The sequence below is a fragment of the Microcaecilia unicolor genome, chromosome 4 (assembly GCF_901765095.1).
Source record: "Microcaecilia unicolor chromosome 4, aMicUni1.1, whole genome shotgun sequence".
Lineage (NCBI taxonomy): Eukaryota > Metazoa > Chordata > Amphibia > Gymnophiona > Siphonopidae > Microcaecilia > Microcaecilia unicolor.
In genome coordinates this window covers 267,682,468-267,709,674 of record NC_044034.1, presented here as the reverse complement: position 1 = coordinate 267,709,674, position 27,207 = coordinate 267,682,468, and the positions used below count along the sequence as shown (strand labels likewise).

The window sequence follows — 27,207 nt, the reverse complement described above, 5'->3', positions numbered from 1 at the left end:
AGATTGAGTGCATTTGTAGGTTAGTAGGAGAAGCTTGAACTGTATGTGGTACCTGATCGGAAGCCAGTGAAGTGACTTGAGGAGAGGGGTGATATGAGCATATCGGTCTAGGCAGAAGATAAGACGGGCAGCAGAGTTCTGAACGGATTGAAGGGGGGATAGATGGTTAAGTGGGAGGCCAGTGAGGAGTAGGTTGCAGTAGTCAAGGCGAGAGGTGATGAGAGAGTGGATGAGATTTCAGGTGGTGTGCTCGAAGAGGAAGGGGCGAATTTTGCTGATGTTATAGAGAAAGAAGCAACAAGTCTTGGCTGTCTGCTGGATACCAAAGCAGTCCCGAAGTAGGGTGGGACCACAGATACCGAACAAGCCCCAACAGGCAGCACCGCTGCCAGATCCCAAAAACGGAGGCAGCAGGAGAGGTGCAATCCCGAGAAAACTCACAATCCTGAGATGGAACAAGAAACGCCCTCCAGGATCAGTAGAAGCAATATAACCGGAGTCATTAAAAACAGGAGCCAGGTCCAACCGCCAAAAGGCAGCATACTCTGCAACCAGACAAAGCGCAAAGCCATCTGATGACTGAACAAGGAAGGCCAACACACTCCAAAGAAGCCGGGTCTGACCTCCCAAGACATACCATCCGAGCCCCAGGCTGCGGGATCAAAACTGCCATCTGGTGATGGAAAATTCTTCGGGGGTCGAACAAGACCCGACAGCCAGAAGACTGAGCAAGACCCAAAACCAGTGGAGGAAGGCTAACTCGATCCCTGTTAGTAGAACAAAGCCCACCTCCCAAGCCATAGCCACAACCAGCGTTGGCTTGATGCCACCCTGAAGAAAGGAGGGTAAGCTCGTCCGCCAGAGACCGGCCAAGACTCGGCATCCAGACCCAAAAGGCAACAAGGGAGCGCTGCTTCCCTATAAGGGAAGAAGCCAGGCTCAAGCAACAGAGATGAAAGCCCAGAAGTCAGTCAGAGACAGAAGAAAACCCAACCTACATCACTGGCAAGGACCAAGAACCAGAGGAGGAGCAAACTCGACCCTCCAGAAACCGAACCAGGCAAGACCTGCCAAAAGCAACAGCTGAAAGAGGCTTGAGCCCTAGACTCGGAGCAAGGCTAGGCCTCGGAGCAAGGCTAGGCATCTAGAGCTGGAAGTCAGGGAAGGGAGCGCGGCCCAACCCCGAGAAATGGAGCTAAAGCCAACTTCCACGTCTAATACGGTGTAATACCATAAGACCAAGGCGGAGGGAAACCCATTAGCCAAGGATGGAATCAGGAAGACAACTTGAATGGATCATCTCAAAAACCAGAGGCAGGTAAGTCTCGGCATCCTGAGATGGAGAAAGAGCTGGCAGGCAGAGAGAGGGCCAACCTCGAGAACTAAAGGCAAAACCAAACCCGTGAACCTGAAAAAGGACAAGGCCGTACCGCCTGCGAAAGCGCTCAACCCAAAACCCATAGACAGGGTAGGGTGCCACCAAAAGAGCTAGCGCCAGCCTTGACATCCCAAGACTCGAGCCTGTGTCAGAAGAAGGCACAACTGGGGAAGGCTCGACATGCTGTGTTTGAAGAGGCTTGATGTCCAGAGGCCGTTGAAGGCCTGACTTCCCCAGACAGTGCCAAACTCAATGCCCAGAATTAGCATAAGGGTCTGTGCCCAAAGATCAGACAAAGATCGGTGTCCAGAGACTGAGCAAGGCCCAGCGCCCGGAGATCTTCTCCAGGCACCAGATACTTTTAAAAAGGTAGCTTGTCAAATGTGACGTAAAAGCCACCTCAGCTGTCCAATGCCCAAGCCAGAGCTAACTTGGCTGGTGTGGCTGTGCCCTAGAACTGGCTGCACACAGGAGCTAACAAGTGTGGCTGAGAACCAGAGCCAGATAGTGTAGCAGAATATGGCTCTTTGCAGTATTGTGAGCTACAGAAAGCAAGCTGCAGCGTGGCGTGACCCAGCAACCTCTACTGCGGTCACTCTCAGCTGGTTGCTTAAAACATTAAGCTACCTCTACACTGAAGGAGCACATCAACAACTCTAGCTGTCCCATACAATGAAACAGTGCAAAAAAAGACAATAGAAGCAGGTGCCGCTGCAGATACCGTGGAGATTGGAGCTAGTATGCACAAAAAGAAAGGCGAGCTAACCCTTAGTACTATAGGACAGGAATAACTGTGCCAGTCATACAAAGAACTGCCTGGCAAAGCAAGCAATAAGAGAATGAAAAAAAGTATGCCCCAGTGGAAACGGAGTCAAGTCCGCTGCTTCTAAAATCATGTGACCTTCAGGTTGAAAGCCAGCTACTTTCCATAAGAAAACCAATTCAATGCAAACACTGCACCTGGAGAAAATGCCACCTTGTTAGCACAGAGGGTGCAGGTAACCATGGAGATCAAGAGAACTACGAGTGCACTAGCCTCAGCAATTAAGTCCATATGTAACACCTCTCCCAGAAACATGGAGTCAACAGCAGCAAGCCTAACTCTAAGTAAACAGCATATGTACAGCCATGACCAGAAAAGGCAAGAGTGCAAAAACTTAGAGTAGGACGTGAGCAGGTCGCATAGCTGCTAAGCAAGTGACAGAGTCTCAATGCCCAAGTCAGACATCTAAAACATCTTGTGTCAACTGTTTTAACAAAATGCTAGCAAAGGAGGGATACCAGGATAAAGGAGTACATAAGTATTGCCATACTGGGACAGACCAAAGGTCCATCAAGCCCCGCATCCTGTTTCCAACAGTGGCCAATCAAGGTCACAAATACCTGGCAAGATCCCAAAAATGTACAAAACATTTTATGCTGCTTATCCCAGAAATAAGCAGTGGATTTTCCCCAAGTCCATTTAACAATGGTCTATGGACTTTTCCTTTAGGAAGCCGTTCAAACCCTTTTTTTAAACCCCACTAAGCTAACCGCCTTTACCATATTCTCTGGCAACAAATTCCAGAGTTTAATTACACGTTGAGTGAAGAAATATTTTCTCCGATTCATTTTAAATTTACTACTTTGTAGCTTCATTGAATGCCCCCTAGTCCTAGTATTTTTGGAAACAGTAAACAGATGCTTCACGTCTACATTTTCCACTCCACTCATTATTTTATAGACCTCTATCATATCTCCCCTCAGCTGTCTTTTCTCCTAGCTAAAGAGCCCTAGCCGCTTTAGCCTTTCCTCACAGGGAAGTCGTCCCATCCCCTTTATCATTTTCATCGCCCTTCTCTGCACCTTTTCTAATTCCACTATATCTTTTTTGAGATGTGGTGACCAGAATTGAACACAATATTTGAGGTGCGGTCGCACCATGGAGCGATACAAAGGCATTATAACGTCCTCATTTTTGTTTTCCATTCCTTTCCTAATAATACCTAACATTCTATTTACTTTCTTAGCCACCGCAGCACATTGAGCAGAGGGTTCAACGTATCATCAGGTGTTCCCTCTTCCATCTCTGTTTCCACCCGCTCGCCCATCAGAGCTGCTTCACGTTGTTGAAAGGCAAAATCTTGTAAATTCACCGCCCACAGGCAATGTTCTACCATCATTTGTGTTCCGTACAGGTTTAAAGCAAAAAGGCGCCGACAAATAATCGCTAAAACTTCAGCTGGATTACCCAAGAGGTAATTTTAATGCTTAGCGGCGCCAAGCTCCTCATTCAGGCAGCCATTTTCATCGGTGACATCACTTCCTCTGCCTTCAACATATCATCAATGCAACACCTAGATCCCTTTCTTGGTCGATGACTCCTAACGTGGAACCTTGCATGACGTAGCTATACTTCGAGTTCCTCTTTCCCACATGCATCACTCTGCACTTGCTCACATTAAACGTCATCTGCCATTTAGACGCCCAGTCTCCCCAGTCTCGTAAGGTCCTCTTGTAATTTTTCACAATCCTCTTGCAATTTAACAACTTTGAATAACTTTGTGTTGTCAGCAAATTTAATTACCTCACTAGTTACTCCCATCTGTAGATCATTTATAAATATGTTAAAAAGCAGCGGTCCCAGCACAGACCCTGGGGAACCTCACTAACTACCCTTATCCATTGAGAATACTGACCATTTAACCCTACTCTCCATTTTATATCTTTTAACTAGCTTTTAATCTACAATAGGACACTACCTCCTATCCCATGACTCTCCAATTTCCTCTGGAGTCTTTCATGAGGTACTTTGTCAAACGCCTTTTGAAAATCAAGATACACAATATCAACCAGCTCACCTTTATCCACACATTTTGTTCACCCCTTCAAAGAAATGTAATAGATTGGTGAGGCAAGATTTCCCTTCACTAAATCCATGTTGGTTTTGCCTCATTAATCAATGCTTTTGAATATGCTCTGCAATTTTGTTCTTTATAATAGTCTCTACCATTTTGCCTGGCACCGACATCAGGCTCACCGGTCTATAATTTCCTGGATCTCCTCTGGAACCTTTTTTAAAAATCGGTGTTACATTGGCCACCCTCCAGTCTTCCGGTACCACGCTTGATTTTAAAGATAAACTGCATATTACTAACAATAGTTCCGCAAGTTCATTTTTCAATTCTATCAGTACTCTGGGATGAATACTATCCAGTCCAGGAGATTTGCTACTCTTCAATTTGTCAAATTGCACCATTACATCCTCCAGGTTTATAGAAATTTCATCCAGTTTCTCCAACTCAGCTTTGAACACCATTTCTGGCACCGGTATCTCTCCCAAATCTTCCTCGGTGAAGACTGAAGCAAAGAATTAATTTAATCTCTCCACTATGGCTTTCCCTGATTTCCCCTTTTACCACTCAGTCATCTAGCAGTCCAACCAATTCTTTTGCCGGCTTCCTGCTTTTAATATACCTAAAAAAAAAAATTTACTTTATGTTTTTGCCTCCAACGCAATCTTTTTTTTAAAGTCCCTCTTTGCCTTCCTTATCAGTGCTTTGCATTTGACTTGACGTTCCTTATGCTGTTTCTTACTATTTTCAGTCTGTTCCTTCTTCCATTTTCTGAAGGATTTTCTTTTAGCTCAAATAGCTTCCTTCACCTCACTTTTTAACCATACCGGCTGTCATTTGGTCTTCCTTCCTCTTTTTTCATTTGGCCGGGCTTCCAGGAGGATATTTTTGAACAGCATCCACGCCTGATGTAAATTTTTGACCCTGAAGCTGCTCCTCTAAGTTTTATTTTCACCTTTCTTCTCATTTTATCATAGTCTCCTTTTTGAAAGTTAAACACTAACATATTGGATTTCCTGCATATACTTACTCCAAAGCTAATATCAAACCTGATCATATTATGATCACTGTTATCAAGCGGCCCCAGCATAATTACCTCCCGCATCAGATCATGCGCTCCACTAAGGACTAAGTTTAGAATTTTTCCTTCTCGTCAGCTCCTATACCAGCTGCTCCATAAAGCAGTCCTTGATTTTGTCAAGGAATTTTACCTCCCTATCGTGCCCCAATGTTACATTTACCCAGTCAATATCGGGGTGACTGAAATCACCCATTATTATTGTATTGCCCAGTTTGTTAGCGTCCCTAATTTCCTTTAACATTTCTACATCCGTCTGTTCATCCTGGCCAGGTGGACAGTAGTACACTCCTATCACTATCCTTTTCCCCTTTACACATGGAATTTCAATCCATAGGGATTCCAAGATGTGTTTTGTTTCCTGCAGAATTTTCAATCTATTTGATTCAAGGCTCTCCTTAACATACAGTGCTACCCCTCCACCAATTTGATCCACCCTATCACTACGATATAATTTGTACCCCAGTATGAAAGTGTTCCACTGGTTATCCTCCTTCCACCAGGTCTCAGAGATGCCTATTATATCTCATTTTTCATTTAGTGCAATATACTCTAACTCTCCCATCTTATTTCTTAGGCTCTGGTATTCGCATATAGACATTTCAAACTATGTTTGTTGTTCCTATTTACAGCATCACTCTCACTGTATGGTGCATCAAGCATATATGAAGTGACAGAGTAGTATCCAAATCAACAGTTGGAATGCCAGTCCCCAATTTCACTGCTAAAAGTCATCTCCAACATACCCCATACAACACCATAAATAAGGGCCAGAGGCTTACAAGCAAAAAGTAAACTCCGGATAACATATCAATGTTACGAGGACACTCAGACATGCAAAATAAGATGGCAGTATAGCTTAAACGCTTTCTTTGCCTCACTTGTATTACACCTTATTATCACAGAGAACTAGATTGCTCTCATAACCAGGGAACTCAAATATTGATAAAGGACCCACCTTCTCCTGCCAATCCCTGTCAAAGATTAAAGAGAACAACATCTACCCACATACTTTACAACTAAAAGTATGAGTGAAGAAAATGAACTGTCCCGTACTTACAAAGATTACCAATAACAACAATAGTTGCACATTTCTAGAAAGATCTAAGCACCTAAATAAGAGCTCGTACCACAATAAAACCAAGATTCTAGGTGACCCGGGACCACATCATGGTGTCCATAAAGCAAACAAACAAGGCCGCATTTCCCATTGTGTCACCACATTCAGCAATGCCGAAGGACAACAGAAGAAGTGCGTAAATCAAACCTGCAAGAAACCCTGGGAATCGCCGCCACAACAGCAGCTCCTGCAATGAGCTTTAACAAGTCGGAGGGGAGCAACGGGCAGTCTGGAGAACAGGGCAGGAAGCGCACAAGCGCTCCTGCCCAAGAAAAAAAATTACCAGAGTGCAGATTACATTGCCGAAGCATACCAACAAAATGGCGTCTGCCGGCAAACAAACAGCTGTAGAGCCCGCCAAACCGCACTCCCCCACTAAGCGGCAACCTCAAAGATTCCCGGACCGGTTCAGAAAGGAGACCAGAAGCACCTTAAACAAAAAAAAAAACAAAAAAAATTACTCACAGCCTTGATTCCTTAGCGACAGAATCAGGAAATAAAGAACTTCCCTGCGGTCAGACAGTGTACAGAGTCCTTCTTTAGCAAAAGTGCACTTTGTTGCCAGGCTAGTGAAATAGTGTCATGAACACCAGGGATTGAAACCAGGACTCTATGGTCCAGAGACTGTTGACCTGCAAGTTTTTTTTTTTTCTTCAATATGCAGGAGAGCTATATAGCAGAATTCAAGCATGCTGTTAGAGGCAGGGAAAGGGCAGGGGAGGGACCTGGCACCATCAGGTATACCCCAAAATGGCCAAGCCCAGCCAATAGCCCCAGCTCAACTAAACCTGAGGGAACAGGTTAGGAGCAAAACTCAACCAGACAGCAGCACAGGATATGTCCATCCACCTGCTGAGATAGAGAGAATATTGAGATTAAGATGGATGCACAGGTCCACATACATTAAACCTCTGAGGTTCTCTATCTCCAGCTGGTAGAGGGACATAACCCACTCGTCTCTGGATTGATCTGTGGGATGCTACAGAATCATCTCATTCCTGTCTCTGGTTCTGTTCCTCTGTCTGAGCTCGGAACTCTACTTTCAGGACCTCCTCTCTCCTCACTATTTCTTTTCTCTCATAACATCTTTCACGTTCAACTTTCTGCCATTTTTCTTCCTCCTTGTATCTGTCTTCTTTCTATCCTTTCCCCTTCATCTCCTCTCTCCTTCGGTCTCTCTTCCCCTTCCCTCTGTGGGCACCAGCTCCTCCAGTCTCTCCCCACCAACATAGGTACCATCTCCTCTCTTCCCTTCCTCTCTATGGGCACCATTTCTTCCCTTCCTCTCTATAGGCTGCATTTCATCGCATTCCTTCCCTTGCTCTCCTCTCTACTGGCACAATCTTCATTTCCCCTCCTCCCCAGGTGCTCTTACAGCTTTTTCTATCTAGCCATCCCGTGTTCTCTCCTCCTCTCCCCCCACCCCCTGCACCAACAGCCTTTTCTCTCCCGCCACCGCACCCCATACATCAGCAGCCTTTTCTCTCCTGTCACCCTTTGTTCTCTGGCATTTCATTCCCCACTCAAACAGCCCTCCGAACTTGAGTCCAACTCCTGCAGCAGGAAACAGGAAGCTTCATCAAAGGAGTCGGACGCTAGAGAGGGAGGGCTCCGGTTACAGAGGAGTGGAGCAGCATGTGCTTAATGTCACTGTGTGTATAAGACAAGTTCAGAGGGCGGTGGCTGGGGGATGAGATGTCAGAAAGCAGGACGGCAAAAGAGAAAAGGCTGCCGGTGTATGGTGACGGTGGAGGGAAGGAGACAACCAGCTGCAGGAGGGAGGGGGCAACAGTAGGAGAGAGCAGCCTGATGTGACTAATATGTTTTATAACGAGTTAATAATTTTAACACATTAATCGCGTTACGTGAACAGCCCAAACTAAATTTATTTTTATTAAAGTAAAATTAGTCCTTACCTGATTATCTTCTTTCCATTAGTCCCAATAGATCAAGCCAGTGACTTGTGGGTTATGTCCCTCTGCCAGCAAGTGGAGATAGAGAGAACTTCAGAGGTTTACTATATGTGGTCATGTGCAGCCACCTTAACCTCAGTACTGTCAATACCAAAGCAGTGGAAGAAGGAAGAGGAATTCAAACAGTAAGCCCTCTCCTGCCTACATAAAGCCCATATAAGCTCCTCAACAGCTCCTGTGGAAGGGTAACAACAGAAGTTTTCCTTTTTGTTTTGATTTTTTTGTTTGTTTGCTTTTTTGGTTGCTTGCTTTTTTGGTTGCTTGTAGCCAAAATCAAACGAAGGAACCTGATGAAACTGAAGCAGCTAGAAGAAAACACTCAACCAAGAACAACAAAGAGTGGGCCTCTGGATTCATCTGTTGGGACTAATGGAAAGAAAATTATCAGGTAAGGACTAATTTTATCTTCCATAGAGTACCACAGATAAATCCAGAGACTTGTGGGATATACCAAAGCAGTCCTCAAGTTGGGCACAGCACTACCACCTCAGCAGACCGGAGCGATGCTCCACAGGCCGAAGCTACACACGCTGCCACGTAAAGCCCGCAATACCTAGCAAGGGAAAGACAAAGGACCAAGTGGCCAAATTGCAAAAGGCAGCCATGGAAGCTAAACCGGACTCAAAGGAAGTCACCTACGCTCTGGAAGAAAGCGCTGCCACCCGAAACAGAAGACTATCCCATAGAGAGGCCAGCCAAAGAAATTGCCTCCCTCAGTCAACAGCTACCGCGGCTCTCAAAAGCAGATCCCCTTCCTTGCGACCAATAAGAGGACAGCATGAGGCTATGCCAGGAGTCATTTCTGCTCTGCAGGTAAGGAATCTGATGATCCCACCATAGTGTAGATGTTTCATTAGGAGTCATCTTCCTATATACCTAAGGCTCTCCAGGTTCTGAATGTGTCTTCTTCAAATCATGCCACAGCCGCATCTTCTAATCTTAATATGGCAAGCACTAGAAGACCGCTTCAATCTTTTCCAGTGCAAGAGGCTATACAGGAAGTCATTTGTGCTCAGTGGGTCACCCCAGACATTGCTCCGTTACACCAGCATCTGCTAATCTAAAAATGGCGAGCCAGCGTGGCTTTGGAAGCTGCATTACCTTCCTGAGGTCCCAAGCAAAGCACACAGCAAAGATTTGACCAATGGAACTCAATGGTCACTTCCAAATAGTATAGGAGTACATGGCGAACATCAAAGAAGCAGGAAGAGACAAAAAGTGATTGGGATGAAAGGCAGAAACCACCTTATGAAGAAAAGACAGGATTGTGCACCCCATCACCCCTTCAGGAGAACTCCGGAGGTTCTCAAAAGGATGAAGTCGGGAGTTCTGAAACTCTGCTAGGACTGACCCTGGATTGCTGAAGAAAACTAGGCTGCCCCAGATGATAGTACCTGGTCTCTTTAAAATGAGGGCGAGCCTGACCAGACCGAAAAGAACCTGTAGACATGTCCTCAAGAAGACGCCGAGTCTACGAGTCACCCAGATCTTTCACCAACTTCACCAAGTCCTCAAACAACAGCATGCCTTTAAAAGGGAGCTTATCCACTGTTGTTTGAAGCTGTATCTGCCACCCAGTGGTGCAACCACATCAAACAACAAGCTGTGACCGCCAAAGACATGGCTTAGTCAACACCCCAAACAATTCATACAAGAAATCTGCCAAATAAGCCAGCCTCAACTCCACAACTGGCAATTGAGGAGGAAGTCAACTGTCCATCTTCTGAAAGAGATCCAAAATGTGTTACAGCCAGGTAAGACAGGCCCTTGCAGCCTACAAACTACAGATAGCTGCCTTCAGAGACAGAAAACTTCTGAACTGTCAGAGGAAGGCTGTGTTGAATTCTCCCGTTAAGGCTAAGTTGGCTCGAGGGGAACAAGGCAGATGGAGACCAAAGCTGAGAAGGAACCTAAGAAATGGTCTGATGTGGAATCTGACCCATGGGAGAATGTCCAAGAAGACACCATTGTGCCCAGAACTTGAACCTATTCCCAAACCCCCGGACCTGGTAGGGAAAGTAGAACCTGACTTGGGTTGGCATCTGTTGCTGAGGAGCAAAAGGAAGAAAGAACTTCCCAAGCCTATGTGGAATATCACTCCCAGATACGCTATGATTTGTGTTGGAAACAACTGACTCTTGGTGAAATTAATTACCAATCCTAAGGACTGAAGAAGAGTAGCTATCTTGGATGAAATCTGCTGAGTCTCTTGATAGAGAGAGTTGCAAATCAGTCAATCACAAGGTATGGATGAACCTGCAATCCATCCTCACAAAGGAAAGATACCACTACCACATATCTTGAAAGAAATGTCCTTGGTGATGTGGAAAGGCTGAAACACATGGTCATAAATTAATAATATTCTTCTGCGGGAAGGTGCACTAGGAATATGAAAGCACGCTTCCTTGAGATCCAGGAAGATTAGAAACTCTCCCTGCTAGATTGAAACTGTTATACACTACAAAGGTCCCATTGTGAAAAGTTGAACCTTAAACACTCTATACTCTTATGACATCCAAACTCAGTTGGAAGGAAGAAGCCTGGCTGACACTACAAAGCAAAGGGAACAACTTCCCATTCCCCCAATTGCAAATGGGGACAGACTCAACCTTGACTAAATGAAGAAACGTTTTCAAGGTGGCATGAACTGGCCGATTCTTGGGCTTCAGCTTGCATGGAGAATTCAAGAAAAATCTGCAGTGGAATAGGAGAAATCCAGTTTGTAACCCTGCGTTAGAAAATTCCAAGACACATTGGTCTGAGGCAATATTGGTCCACTCCTCATGAAACCCGTAAAGGATTCCTGCCATTATGAAACCCAAGGAATGAACCGAGACCCCATCATTGGGAGATGCAGCAGGCATATGCAGAGCTGAAGCTGTGCACTGGAGCTAACTGTGGCTGAGAACCAGAGCTCAATGGTATAGCAGAATATGGCTGTTTGCACCATTGTGCAATACAGATAGTAAGCTGCAGCAGAACACAACCCAGCAATCTCTAGATCTCTGTGCTCACTCTCAGCAGATTGCTTAAACTATTAAGCTACCTCCACACTGAAATAGCCTACCTCTACACTGAAGTAGCTCGTAATAAACGCTAGCTGTCCCATACAATGAAAAGGTGCAAAAATGCAATAGAAACAATTAAAGCCACTGGTGACGCTGTGGATGGTGGCTGGAGCTAGTATGCAATAGTTTGGCTGGTATTGTAGGGGTATTTCCCTGTGATCTAGCCTAAGCTGGTCTTGGCCTATACAAGCCTATGACATCTTGGTATAATAAGATGGCTGCTGCAACATCTCTGTGTCAGCAAGATCCAGCTTCAGGTTGTGGAAAATCACTGACAGGCTTGCTGAAGCCAAGGACATTTTGTGTTCCAATCATCCCCCTCCTATCTCTGAGACGCTGGGAAGGGAGTCATATTCATGGCACCAGAAGTTACCATCTCCAAGGTCACAAAACAAAGAACGCTTCTTACCCATGCACTGTACTGGGAATTGGTCCAGGCTATCACAGGAGAGAGGTCTGGAAGAACGCGGGGAGAGTGTGAGAAGAAAGTCGTCGGAGACCCTCGGAGGAGGAGTACCTGTGAAGGACCTGAGAAATCCAGCAAGGTTCGGGGTGAGCTAGAGACTGTATGATACCAACCTTGTGACCTGCATAACTGGTGCAAATACTTGTGGCAGAGATATTGGCTCTGATAACCAAAGGAGAGACGAGAACCTGCTTGTTTGCTGATAAAGACCTGCACTACATAAGACACAGACAGCTAAGATAGCGTCTGGGGAGATTCTGCTCCGGTCTTATCTGAAGCCGTCATCAGGACAGCGTGGTAAGATCACAGTGATATATTTCCAAGCCTGGGGTTAGGCAGTGGTTTTATCTAAGTACGACTGGTTTATGTCAGCTCTTGGTCAGGGAAAGCTGCTAATGTGTATTTTGCATAAGATGTGATAAGGTTTCATAAGGATCATTAGGATATCATTTGTACTGTTCTAATCATTACTGTACGTAGTCTCAGGATAATCAGAGTGTAGTTAGACAATATATTTTGTTAGTGTGCATATCAGTAAGAGATATTATATTGCATATAAGCTATTGCAGAGTGTCTATTTTTCTACCTGTAATAAATAATAACAATTATCATCTGTGACGTGGCTTTGGTTCTTTGGCGAAGAACAAAACACTGGCAGGGTGCCAGCACAAGGTTCCTTTATAATAATATTTCCCCTAGACTGAGCGGAAACCTTGTAATAAGTATTATCAGGGAATAATCATTGCCCTAATTACTTATTTTCATCCTACAGTATCTGTGTGCAAAATGATAGAGGAGAGTTAACCTTTAGTACAGTAGTGTAGTGATAACTGTTCCAGTCATGCAATGAAATACTTGGCAAAGAGAGAATGAAATAAAATATGCCCTACTAGAAACAAAGCCAAGTCCACAGCTTCTAATATGATGAATAAACCTGTGATCTTCAGGTTGAAAGCCAACTACCTTCCAGAATAAAACTATTTTGATGTAAACACTGCTCCCATAGAAAATGCCACCATGTCAGCACTGAGGGTGCAGGATTACCATGGAGACCAAGAGAAACCTGGAAGGAGTGCACTAGCCTCAGAAATTAACTCAAAATGTAACATTTCTCTCATTAACATGGAGTCAGCAGCACTAAGCCTGACTCTAAACTAAACACCATCTGTACTGCCATGCTCTGAGAAAGGGTAAGTGTAAAAAACCTAGAGTAGAACCTTCCCTAATCCTGATCCCTTTCTCCCTTCCTGTTATGTTGAACACAAACCATAAATCAATTCGATGAGGATACCAAGCAAAGAGGTAAATTAATACAGAAATATTCTTAGTGCTCACCTGCAAGAGGGTACAGAGTCAATGTCCTCAATAATACAATCACAGTATAATCATTACCTGCCAAACTGTAGTCATTAAGCTTGGGAAAGCCACAAACCAGTGTCACAGTCCCGCTGGACCTCCAACCTCAGTGCTGCAGCCGCTTGGGAAGCTGTGGGAGACCTGAGGACTCCCACTGGAGTCTTCTGACAGGAAAGGGTCTGCGAGTCCCTCAGGCCTCTTCATCAGAAAGGTCATACTCCACAAAACTACCAAATCTGAAGCAGAAAAGGGGTGAAATCTACCCCTGCTCCCCCAGCCACAGCTTCAGAATGGCCAGCACTCAAAACTGCCGGCATCACAATCAAAAAGGACTCTTCACGGACCGCCAGCACCTCAGCCTCGCCATGTGGCGTGGTGAAAAAGATGGTGCCTGCAGGCACACACGCACACCAAAGAAAACTCCACTGCACCCACTAGAATGGACTGAGAGAAGACTACGCCCCCTGGTTTCAGGGAACCAGCGGCACCGAGTGGTGCAGTGGTCAGCAGACCTGCATGGGAACAATAGGAATAAATGTCTGATGCCACTCCTCGGTTCCCAAACCGGGAGCCGCCCTGATGAGATCCCGCTGGCACCGCAATCATAAAAATATTCAGGAATCTGCTACCGGAGACAAGTTTGATCCCCTCACACCACAGCCAGGACTATAAACCAGAACGCGTCCATTGTGCTAATGTGAGGAGGCTGTGAGTTGGGGGGGTGGGTTGTTTTTTTAAATAAGAGGCAGGAGAGGGAGCCGGAGCAAATCTCAGTCAAGGTATCTCAAGGCAGACTAGGAGGGGACCGATGGGGGTAGGAAGGGAGGGACCTGGTGCCACCAGGTATACACATAGACCCTAAAAGCCTGGGTCACCTCAACCCCAAAAGCTTTATTGGACCTGGAGGACCAGGCCATAAGCTAAGCAATCCAGAGCTGCACAGTTATTATTTATTTATTTGTTACATTTATACCCCACATTTTCCCACCTATTTGCAGGCTCAATGTGGCTTACATAATACCATAATGGCGATCGCCAAGTCCGTTAGATGAACAAGTACAAGGTGATATTGTGGTTGAATAAAGAAGGTGTGTTTCCAACACAATAGGGTCAAAAGTAGGGAAGGGTATATAGTGTTCAATACGATCTTTGGTTTTGCTGTGTTGCAGTTATGACCGTCCACCTGCTAGATAGAGAGAACACTGAAGTTAAGGGGCTGCACATGACCACATATAGTAAACCTCTGAAGTTCTCTCTATCTCCACCTGCTGGCAAGGGACATAACCCACAAGTCTTTGGATTGATCTATGGGACGCTACAGAAGCTGCTTTTGTCTAATTATGACATCTAGGCCTAATATTCAATCAGAATCTCCTCATCAGTTCATGCCTTTCACTCTGATTAATGTCCACCTTTGGTACTCTGGATAATTATGCAATAGCTTCTACAGCAACCTATTCAATACTGTGGCTGTCAGTGTCATAAGGCCTCTGAAAAAAACACCAAACAATTAAAAATTAGGCTGAAATGAGATCCAACAAGCATACAATGCTGTTCAGACAGAATCAATGCCTTCAGCATGCTTAACCGTGGCAAGATTTATTAATATTTCATAAAGTGTCTCACAAAATGTTTTTCTTTCTCTTTTGCTTTGGGTCTTAACTAAAATGTGTTTCCTTTTTCCCCAAGTTTTGCAGATTGGCTTTGACTACTTCCAAAATCATATCTGACCAGATTTAAAATATATAACTGTTTTTCTTGTTTCACACAATGTAGTTGTAAATGTGACACCTCTGATAATCGTAAAAAAAGGTCCAAAATTTCCACAAAAGTTCAACACAAAAGAGAAACAGGTGGAAACACAACTTCAAGAGATCAATCCAGGATTGATCTCTTGAATTTGTGTTTCCACCTACACCTCTGATAATGACATAGCTCTCAAAGAGAATTATTTTAGAGCAGTTGTAAGCAGCCGTATCTGTTAAAAGTCATCCACTTACTAAAATATTTATAAACTTTACGGATTAGTATTTTTCTCAGCAATTGCAGTTATTCATTCCCCAAATTTTATCTTTTTAAATGATTAACGCACTAACAATTGTCTCCAATATTCTCTAGTCTAATACATGATATACGTGTATAGCTGAAAGCTACATATATGAATCAGTTGCAGTGCATCTCTGGGAATTCACAATAACCTTAAGAAAAAAAATCTAAATAAGTTTGCTCAATATCAGTTGTCTAAAAAGCTCAGCAAAATGTACAATTCAAAATAATTTTTTATATATGAAAAATAACTTCAAAGCTCCAGGAATAGCAATTTGACGATTCCGTAATCCTTCAGGGAGACACCCTTCAGATCATAGGTTTCACAAAAATAAGTTAACTTGTACCTGTGACTGAAGTTTTCTGTGGAATTCAGAAAATAACGCAGCATCAGCTTCCCTTCTCTGACGCACAACTGAAATGAGAAAATAAAATGCATATAACGATAGTGCTCAGCTCTTCTGCACCACAATGTCAGGAAGTATTTTTTCACGGAGAGAGTAGTGGATGCTTGGAATGCCCTCCCGCGGGAGGTGGTGGAAATGAAAACGGTAACAGAATTCAAGCACGCGTGGGATAAACATAAAGGAATCCTGTTCAGAAGGAATAGATCCTAAGGAGCTTAGCCGAGATTGGGTGGCAGAGCCAGTGGCGGGAGGCGGGGATAGTGCTGGCCAGACTTATACGGTCTGTGCCAGAGCCGGTGGTGGGAAGCAGGGCTGGTGGTTGGGAGGCGGGGATAGTGCTGGGCAGACTTACACGGTCTATGCCCTGAAAAGGACAGGTACAAATCAAGGTAAGGTATACACAAAAAGTAGCACATATGAGTTTATCTTGTTGGGCAGACTGGATGGACCATGCAGGTCTTTTTCTGCCGTCATCTACTATGTTACATGGCACCATTAACGGTTGCACAAAACAAAAAATGTTAACATCCAGGTATATAAACAAGAGTCCACTGTAATGCAGTTATAACAAAACAACAAAGAAACAAAAGCGAAACAAACTAAAACTGATTTTGTTTTCTACAATACAGCTGTGAGAAAAAACAATGTTATTGCAACTTTTTCTGTTACTTAAAGATAGACAATAATTCACGCAAAAGACTGTAAAGCAGTCACTGAACTGCAGTAATGACCAAGAATAAATTTATGCTTATCTCTTAATTTCCTTTCCTTGAACCTTGATAGACCAAGCCAAGCACATGGAGTTATGCTACCTTGCTGCAGATGATGCTAACAGAGTTAGCATCATCATCACTGGTCTACAGAAATCAAAAATGGATGATCACAGAGGATCCTCAGGCTACCTCTATGGAGGGAGGGGGGAAGAGAGAGAGAGAGACTGTGAGCTATCATCACAAGCTGAGGAGTCTCCAACTTGAGTGACTAGCTCTCAGCAATTGAAGACTTCATAGGGAGGTCCTGGAGAAGCCCAGCAGGATTCAAGAAAAGAAAATTAACAAGAACAAATTTCTCCTTCCTTATCCTGTTACACCAGTCCAGATGTTTGAGAAGTACACAAGCCCTTTCTAATCAAGGTAGTAAGATGTCAAGGCTACTCTGAAAAAGCTTGCTCCAACACAGGATTTCCTTTGGCAATTAACCTTCACTTTGATATGTTGAACAAAGCCAATTTTAAGTGGTTGCCTTACAAACATCCAAGATAAAATGCCCTGAACTCCATGAGTTCTCAGGCTTCTCTTGAGTTGAATGCATGTAAGAGACTCCAGAGCTTGTAATCTATTCAAGAACACTGAGAAGACCAGCTGGCTGAACTAGACAAAGCAAACTTGGAAGCTTAAAGGTCACCCTTGTGAAGCCCATCAAATAAGGGTCAGGTGGATCATTCTTGTGAAGTCGACTGAATAAGGCAAGCAGTCTAGACTTCCTAAAGAAATTACAATACCTACTTCCAAGGCTTACCTACAAATAAAAACTTGATCTTTTCTCAATAGCCAAAAGAGGAATCACTTATTTTATTTACCATATTTATATCTTGTATTATCTATGTAAATCAGGTTATCAACTTGGATAATATTCGTCATTCTATATTTAGCACTGTCGCTTCTACCCTCTGGAAAAATCTCTCTTTACACCTAAGGCTAAAACCCTTGGTTCAAAAATTTAAGATGGGCCTTAACACTTTCTTTTTTTATGAAGGCCTTTCCTTTCTGAGCACACCACACGAACTCTCGTCCATGCTCTCATTACCTCTCGCCTTGACTACTGCAACTTACTCCTCACCGGCCTCCCACTTAGTCACCTATCACCCCTTCAATCCGTTCAGAACGCTGCCGCATGTCTTATATTCCGCCAGAACCGATATACTCATATCACCCCTCTCCTCAAGTAACTTCACTGACTTCCGATCAGTTACTGCATACAATTCAAGCTTCTCCTCCTTACCTACAAATGCACCCGGTCTGCGGCTCCTCACTACCTCTCTACCCTCATCTCCCCCTATGTTCCCGCCTGTAACCTCCGCTCACAGGACAAATCCCTCCTTTCAGTACCCTTCTCCACCACTGCCAACTCCAGGCTCCGCTCATTCTGCCTTGCCTCACCCTATGCCTGGAACAATCTTCCTCAACCCCTACGCCAAGCCCCCTCCCTACCCATCTTCAAATCTCTGCTTAAAACTCACCTCTTCAATGCTGCTTTCGGCACCTAACCTTCCGAGAAATATAGTATGCCCTATCAGATCGACTCTACACTTGTCTTTTAGATTGTATACTTGTCTCTAGATTTACACCTGTCTTTTAGATTGTACACTTGTCTTTAGATTGTACACCTGTCTTTTAGATTGTAAGCTCCTTGAGCAGGGACTGTCCTTCCATGTTAAAATTGTACAGCGCTGCGTAACCCTAGTAGCGCTTTAGAAATGTTAAGTAGTAGTAGTAGAGTCTCGACCAGATTTACTTCTTGCACTTGAATAAGTGCCAGGAAGGGGACTGGGTCCTGGATTATTCAGTAGAAGTTCTCAGTTTGTAAGTGGATTTTATATATTTTATTTTATTATAGCTTCCATTTACATTTTTACAGAGTGGTGGATGTGGCTCTTGCCACCTTGCTGGGCAGACTTGATGGGTCATGTGGGGTTTTACCTGCCTTCATTTACTGTGTTGCACCTTTCCTAGTACTGATTGTAAATTCCCTTTCTCCTAATAATTTTATGTTTTTGGTTCGTTAATATTTATATATATCATTTTTATTCTATGTAAACTGCCTACATAGTTATCTAATAGGTGGTATATCAAATAAATCTGAAGTTTGAATAGATGCCAAATCTGCCAAAAAAGACAAGTAGGTATCCCTAAATGATAGGAACTACAACATCAAAACTCACCTAGTTAAACAGATAGCCACAAAAAAATTTGACTTCAGCAAAATATCTTTCAAAGTGTAGGCCTTCCAAACCAAATGGAGATTCCATTTTGCCCCAGAGGACTAACACGTTCGATGCCCTGCAAAAACTGAATAATAACTGGCTGTGCCATCAACAAAACACTTCATTTTCCTCTGCAACAAAACCCACAGTCGGAACATTGAGAGAGTTAAGAACCAGTCCCTGAATCAGCCTACTCTAGAAAGAGAGGTCAAGATCAAAGGTAAATTCACCCACGAAGGACACACTCCATGCTCCAAACACCAGCACTCAAACACTCCCCGAACTTGGACATATGCCACAGACATGGAACTCCTGCAGGCCTTCAGAAGAATACAAATGACAGACATAGAGTAACACTTACACCTCAGATGGAGCCTTTTGAAAGGGTTAAGCACTAAGGCAAAAGGAATCTAGATATTCCATAAGAATAGGCTCTGGTCTTTGTACTACAGCATTAACAGATAGCCTCAAGCAGCACAGCAGGGCCTAGTTTAGTCTTAAGGGGGAAAAAAGAGAGAGAGAGAAAATCAAGCGTTATAAACTAGTTTCCATAGTTTACAACACATTTCCCATAGTTTTAAACTGAAATTTTCTCTAGAGGTAGACACTTTTCCCATAGTTTTAACCTGAATCTTTTTCTAGAGGTAGAAACTTAACAGCCAAAGAACATTAAAAAGGTTTGTAACAAGACTCATATTTTGTTCTAAGACAGTTATTTTCTGTTCTTTGGCTGCTGGAGAGGTAGCTCTGCTACGGACCTGAATAAGGTGATAATTAAGGTGTGAGGAAGTAGAATATGTGCAAAAGTTATTAAGGGCAATCTGATTACTGAGTTAGCTTCAAAGAGTTTATCTGAAGCAGTCCCCTTAGATTCAAAACTATAAAAAGAGGAAAGGTCCCACTGAACTTTCTTTCTGAGAAGTGCTAAGAGAAGAGGGCATTTCTCTGGTAAGTGAACATTATTTAGCTCTGTGCTTTGGGAACTTAAGACTGGGGTTTAAAGGAGGAATTGTAGGTTATTGATAGGCAGAAAAAAATATAAAAACGCAAATTTTATCAACTAGTCTCCACACTCTTCCCCCTCCCTCTTAGTTTTAAAACTTGAACTTTGTACTACAGTATTAACATTATTATTATTTATTTATTGCATTTGTATCCCACATTTTCCCACCTCTTTGCAGGCTCAATGTGGCTTACAATACATGATTAGTGGAACTATGTTAGAAAATCTTGTTCAACATGATAATGATGAAGCACCATAGTAGTGTTACATGCACATATAATAAAATAGTACAGGATATATGTGGAGAAGTTGTGTATATTCATATTGGTTGATCCTTGTGGTATGCCTTGTCAAAGAGATGGGTCTTCAGGAGTTTGCGGAAGCTCATTAGTTCGTGGATTGCCTTTAGGTTGCACGGCAATGCATTCCATAACTGTGTGCTCACGTATGCAAAGTTTGACGCGTGCATTAGTTTGTATTTTAGACCTTTGCAATTAGGGAAATGCAGATTAAGGAATGTGCAGGAAGATCTTTTGGCATTCCTGGGTGGTAAGTCTATCAAATCTGACATGTAGGCTGGCGCATCTCCGTGAATGATTTTGTGAACCAGTGAGCATATTTTGAACGTGATGCGTTCTTTAAGTGGGAGCCAGTGTAATTTTTCTCGTAGGGGTTTAGCACTTTCATATTTTGTCTTACCGAATATGAGCCTGGCTGCAGTGTTCTGGGCTATCTGAAGTTTCTTGATTATTTGCTCTTTACAACCGGCGTAGAGTGCGTTGCAGTAGTCTAGATGACTGAGCACCATTGATTGTATCAGATTTCGGAAAACAGTCCTTGGGAAGAAAGGTCTTACTCTTTAATTTCCACATTAAGTGAAACATCTTCTTGGTTGTGTTCTTTGCGTGGCTTTCGAGTGTTAGGTGTCGGTCGATGGTAACTCCGAGAATTTTTAGGGTATCAGAAATTGGTAGGTTCAGATTTGGTGTGTTAATGGCAGTGAATTTGTTCTTGTTATGTTGAGATGTCAGTTTTAGCCGAAATGCATCCGCCCATGAATGCATGATATGGAGACTTTGGTTGATGTCATTGGAAATTTCCTTTAGATCTTGTTTAAATGGGATGTAGATCGTTACGTCATCTGTGTATATGTATGGGTTGAGGTTTGGATTTGATAATAATTTAGCCAAGGGTATCATCATTAAGTTGAATAGAGACGGCGAAAGGGGAGATTCCTGTGGGACTCCGCATTCTGGAATCCACGGGGCTGAGGTAGTCGAATTAGATGTCACTTGGTATGATCGTGTGGTTAGGAATCCCTTAAACCAGTTGAGAACGTTACCTCCAATTCCAAAGTAATCAAGGATATGTAGTAGTATTCCATGATCAACCATGTCGAAAGCGCTTGACATGTCAAATTGAAGAAGAAGTATGTTCTTTCCAGATGCAATCATTTGTTTGAATTTGGTCATGAGAGTAACTAGTACTGTTTCAGTGCTGTGGTTTGACCGAAATCCTGATTGAGAGTCATGGAGTATTGAGAATTTATTTAAATAGTTTGTGAGTTGTTTGGTCACCAATCCTTCCGTTAGTTTGGTTATTAAAGGAATAGATGCTACTGGTCTGTAGTTTGTTAGTTCACTGGCACTTTTCTTTGCGTCTTTGGGTATGGGGGTGAGTAGAATGTTTCCTTTCTCCTTCGGGAAAAGTCCATTTTGTAACATATAATTCAAGTGTTTCGTTATGTCTGTTATGAATTGTTGAGGAATGGATTTCATAAGGTTGTTTGGACATATGTCTAGTTTGCAATGAGATTTGGCAAATCTTTTGAGCATTTGGGAGACAATATCCTCTGATAGTGTCTCGAAATGGGTCCAGGTTCTGTCTGCTGGGCAAGTGCCAGGTTCTGGGTCTAGACAGTTGAGGATTTCCGTATAGTCGATGGTACTGACAGGTATCTTGAGTCGCAATTGTACGATTTTCTCGTTGAAGTATCTCGCGAGATTATCTGCTCCTGGTGTGTCTTTGTTGTTGGTTGTGACTGGTGTAATATCTAGCAGTTTATTCACTAGTTGGAAGAGTTTATGCATGTCCTTGTAGTTTGGACCAATTACAGTTTTGTAGTATAATCTTTTGGTTTGTCTTATGGTATATTTGTATTTTCTTTGGAGTTGTTTCCAGGCGTTAAGTGTGGGTTTGTCTTTCTTTTTATTCCATGCAAGTTCTAACCTTCTAACTTGTGTTTTAAGTTTTTTCAGGTCTTCGTTGAACCATGGTATTGAATTCTTTCTATGTGAGGTTCTGGTTTGAATTGGAGCAATATTGTCTAATATGGCTCTGCACCTGTCGTCCAATTCTAAGAGGAATTGGATTGTATCTGTTTTTATTGTCCATTCGTTATAGTAAATCTGTTGCCAGAATATTACTGGGTCTATTTTTCCTCTCATGGTGTAGGTTTTTCGTTCTTGTTTATTCGGTGAGTCTTTTGTTCGCCATCGGAGGGAAATGTTTGCTTTATAGTGGTCAGACCACGGTGCGGGTGTCCATTAGTATAAGGTTTGAGTCGAGATTAAATTTGTGTGTGACAATGTCTAGTGTGTGTCCTTTGATGTGAGTTGGCTGTGTATTTGTCCTGTGAAGATCCCATAGTTGTAGGAATTCTTCGCATTCTTGGGTGCTTGTTGAGTTGAGATCTTCAAGGTGCAGATTGATATCTCCTATTATGATGAGATTTGAGGTTGAGACACAAGTGTTCGAGATAAAGTCCATGAAGTGTATTTGGGAGTCTGGCCAGTTGCCTGGCAGTCTGTAGAGCAGAACTGCGTTAAGATGTTCCTGCAAGTTAGGGTGAGTAATTCTTACCGAGGCGATTTCAAGTTGCGGCAGTATGGATTCGGCTGTGGTTGTGATGGTGAACTGGATCATCTGGAAGCCAAGGGCCCCTCATAATTTTGGGACTGTATATCACGTGGGAGGCGGGACTGGTGGTTGGGAGACGGGAATAGTGCTGGGCAGACTTATACGGTCTGTGCCAGAGCCAGTGGTGGGAGGCGGGGCTAGAGGTTGGGAGGCGGTGATAGTGCTGGGCAGACTTATATGGTCTGTGCCCTGAAAAGGACAGGTACAAATCAAGGTAAGGTATACACAAAAAGTAGCACATATAAGTTTATCTTGTTGGGCAGACTGGATGGACCCTGCAGGTCTTTTTCTGCCGTCATCTAATATGTTACTATGTATATAATGGCTATTCCTCCTCCTCTTTTTCCGTTTCTTGTCAAGTGGGTTATTTTGTATCCTGGTGGGCATAGATCTAAGATTATGGGGTCTTTAAGGTCATGAAAGCGAATGCTACATACCTGTAGAAGGTATTCTCCGAGGACAGCAGGCTGATTGTTCTCACTGATGGGTGACGTCCACGGCAGCCCCTCCAATCGGAAACTTCACTAGCAAAGTCCTTTGCTAGCCCTCGCGCGCCCGCGCGCACCGCGCATGCGCGGCCGTCTTCCCGCCCGAAACCGGCTCGAGCCGGCCAGTCCAGTATGTAGCAAGACAATACACTTCAAGGGAAGACACAACTCCAAAGGGGAGGCGGGCGGGTTTGTGAGAACAATCAGCCTGCTGTCCTCGGAGAATACCTTCTACAGGTATGTAGCATTCGCTTTCTCCGAGGACAAGCAGGCTGCTTGTTCTCACTGATGGGGTATCCCTAGCCCCCAGGCTCACTCAAAACAACAACATTGGTCAATTGGGCCTCGCAACGGCGAGGACATAACTGAGATTGACCTAAAAAATTTACCAACTAACTGAGAGTGTAGCCTGGAACAGAACAAACAGGGCCCTCGGGGGGTGGAGTTGGATCCTAAAGCCCAAACAGGTTCTGAAGAACTGACTGCCCGAACCGACTGTCGCGTCGGGTATCCTGCTGCAGGCAGTAATGAGATGTGAATGTGTGGACAGATGACCACGTCGCAGCTTTGCAAATTTCCTCCATGGTGGCTGACTTCAAGTGGGCTACCGACGCTGCCATGGCTCTAACATTATGAGCCGTGACATGACCCTCAAGAGCCAGCCCAGCCTGGGCGTAAGTGAAGGAAATGCAATCTGCTAGCCAATTGGATATGGTGCGTTTCCCTACAGCCACTCCCCTCTTGTTGGGATCAAAAGAAACAAACAATTGGGCGGACTGTCTGTGGGGCTGTGTCCGCTCCAGATAGAAGGCCAATGCTCTCTTGCAGTCCAATGTGTGCAGCTGACGTTCAGCAGGGCAGGAATGAGGACGGGGAAAGAATGTTGGCAAGACAATTGACTGGTTCAGATGGAACTCCGACACAACCTTTGGCAGAAACTTAGGGTGAGTGCGGAGGACTACTCTGTTGTGATGAAATTTGGTGTAAGGGGCCTGGGCTACCAGGGCCTGAAGCTCACTGACTCTACGAGCCGAGGTAACTGCCACCAAGAAAATGACCTTCCAGGTCAAGTACTTCGGATGGCAGGAATTCAGTGGCTCGAAAGGAGGTTTCATCAGCTGGGTGAGAACGACATTGAGATCCCATGACACTGTAGGAGGCTTGACAGGGGGCTTTGACAAAAGCAAACCTCTCATGAAGCGAACAACTAAAGGCTGTCCTGAGATCGGCTTACCTTCCACTTGGTAATGGTATGCACTGATTGCACTAAGGTGAACCCTTACGGAGTTGGTCTTCAGACCAGACTCAGACAAGTGGAGAAGGTATTCAAGCAGGGTCTGTGTAGGACAAGAGCGAGGATCTAGGGCCTTGCTGTCACACCAGACGGCAAACCTCCTCCAATGAAAGAAGTAACTTCTCTTAGTGGAGTCTTTCCTGGAAGCAAGCAAGATGCGGGAGACACCCTCTGGCAGACCCAAAGAGGCAAAGTCTACGCCCTCAACATCCAGGCCGTGAGAGCCAGGGACTGGAGGTTGGGATGCAGAAGAGCCCCTTCGTCCTGCGTGATGAGGGTCGGAAAACACTCCAATCTCCACGGTTCTTCGGAGGATAACTCCAGAAGAAGAGGGAACCAGATCTGACGCGGCCAAAAGGGAGCAATCAGAATCATGGTGCCTCGGTCTTGCTTGAGTTTCAACAAAGTCTTCCCCACCAGAGGAATGGGAGGATAAGCATACAGCAGACCTTCCCCCCAATCCAGGAGGAAGGCATCCGACGCCAGTCTGCCGTGGGCCTGAAGCCTGGAACAGAACTGAGGGACCTTGTGGTTCACTTGAGATGCGAAGAGATCTACCAGGGGGGTGCCCCACGCCTGGAAGATCTGTCGCACCACACGGGAATTGAGCGACCACTCGTGAGGTTGCATAATCCTGCTCAACCTGTCGGCCAGACTGTTGTTTACGCCTGCCAGATATGTGGCTTGGAGCACCATGCCTTGACGGCGAGCCCAGAGCCACATGCTGACGGCTTCCTGACACAGGGGGCGAGATCCGGTGCCCCCCTGCTTGTTGACATAGTACATGGCAACCTGATTGTCTGTCTGAATTTGGATAATTTGGTGGGACAGCCGATCTCTGAAAGCCTTCAGAGCGTTCCAGATCGCTCGCAACTCCAGAAGATTGATCTGTAGATCGCTTTCTTGGAGGGACCACCTTCCTTGGGTGTGAAGCCCATCGACATGAGCTCCCCATCCCAGGAGAGACGCATCCGTGGTCAGCACTTTTTGAGGCTGAGGAATTTGGAAGGGACGTCCCAGAGTCAAATTGGAGCAAATCGTCCACCAATACAGGGATTCGAGAAAACTCGTGGACAGGTGGATCACGTCCTCTAGACCCCCGGCGGCCTGATACCACTGGGAGGCTAGGGTCCATTGAGCAGATCTCATGTGAAGGCGGGCCATGGGAGTCACATGAACTGTGGAGGCCATGTGGCCCAGCAATCTCAACATCTGCCGAGCTGTGATCTGCTGGGACGCTCGTACCCGCGAGACGAGGGACAACAAGTTGTTGGCCCTCGCCTCTGGGAGATAGGCGCGAGCCGTCCGAGAATCCAGCAGGGCTCCGATGAATTCGAGTTTCTGCACTGGGAGAAGATGGGACTTTGGGTAATTTATCACAAACCCCAGTAGCTCCAGGAGGCGAATAGTCATCTGCATGGACTGCAGGGCTCCTGCCTCGGATGTGTTCTTCACCAGCCAATCGTCGAGATATGGGAACACGTGCACCCCCAGCCTGCGAAGCGCCGCTGCTACCACAGCTAGGCACTTTGTGAACACCCTGGGCGCAGAGGCGAGCCCAAAGGGTAGCACACAGTACTGGAAGTGGCGTGCGCCCAGCTGAAATCGCAGATACTGTCTGTGAGCTGGCAGTATCGGGATGTGTGTGTAGGCATCCTTCAAGTCCAGAGAGCATAGCCAATCGTTTTGCTGAATCATGGGGAGAAGGGTGCCCAGGGAAAGCATCCTGAACTTTTCTTTTACGAGATATTTGTTCAGGGCCCTTAGGTCTAGGATGGGACGCATCCCCCCTGTTTTCTTTTCCACAAGGAAGTACCTGGAATAGAACCCCAGCCCTTCTTGCCCGGATGGCACGGGCTCGACCGCATTGGCGCTGAGAAGGGCGGAGAGTTCCTCTGCAAGTACCTGCTTGTGCTGGAAGCTGTAGGACTGAGCTCCCGGTGGACAATTTGGAGGTTGAGAGGCCAAATTGAGGGAGTATCCTTGCCGGACTATTTGGAGAACCCACTGATCGGAGGTTATGAGAGGCCACCTTTGGTGAAAAGCTTTCAACCTCCCTCCGACAGGCAGGTCGCCCGGCACTGACACTTGGGTGTCGGCTATGCTCTGCTGGAGCCAGTCAAAAGCTCGCCCCTTGCTTTTGCTGGGGAGCCGCGGGGCCTTGCTGATTCGCACGCTGCTGACGAGAGCGAGCGCGCTGGGGCTTAGCCTGGGCCGCAGGCTGTCGGGAAGGAGGATTGTACCTACGCTTGCCAGAAGTATAGGGAACAGTCTTCCTTCCCCCGAAAAATCGTCTACCTGTAGAGGTAGAAGCTGAAGGCTGCCGGCGGGCGAACTTGTCGAATGCGGTGTCCCGCTGGTGGAGAGACTCTACCACCTGCTCGACTTTTTCGCCAAAAATGTTATCCGCACGGCAAGGCAAGTCCGTAATCCGCTGCTGGACTCTATTCTCCAGGTCGGCGGCACGCAGCCATGAGAGCCTGCGCATCACCACACCTTGAGCAGCGGCCCTGGACGCAACATCAAAAGTGTCATAAACTCCTCTGGCCAGGAATTTTCTGCACGCCTTCAGCTGCCTGACCACCTCCTGAAAAGGCTTGGCTTGCTCAGGGGGAAGAGCATCAACCAAGCCCGCCAACTGCCGCACATTGTTCCGCATGTGTATGCTCGTGTAGAGCTGGTAAGACTGGATCTTGGACACGAGCATAGAGGAATGGTAGGCCTTCCTCCCAAAGGAGTCTAAGGTTCTAGCGTCCTTGCCCGGGGGCGCCGAAGCATGTTCCCTAGAACTCTT

The 27,207-nt window shown here is 45.1% G+C and overlaps 1 protein-coding gene across 1 annotated transcript in view; it reads right to left on the bottom strand.

Annotated features, from left to right (window-relative positions):
• The window catches only part of TUBGCP3 (tubulin gamma complex associated protein 3), a gene marked incomplete in the record, with an annotated part of 536,537 nt that overhangs the window by 475,527 nt on the left and 33,803 nt on the right, over nucleotides 1-27,207 (bottom strand). Inside the window, 1 exon segment of the mRNA XM_030201534.1 lies at nucleotides 15,667-15,734. Within this exon segment, the coding sequence (XP_030057394.1) occupies nucleotides 15,667-15,734 (68 nt within the window).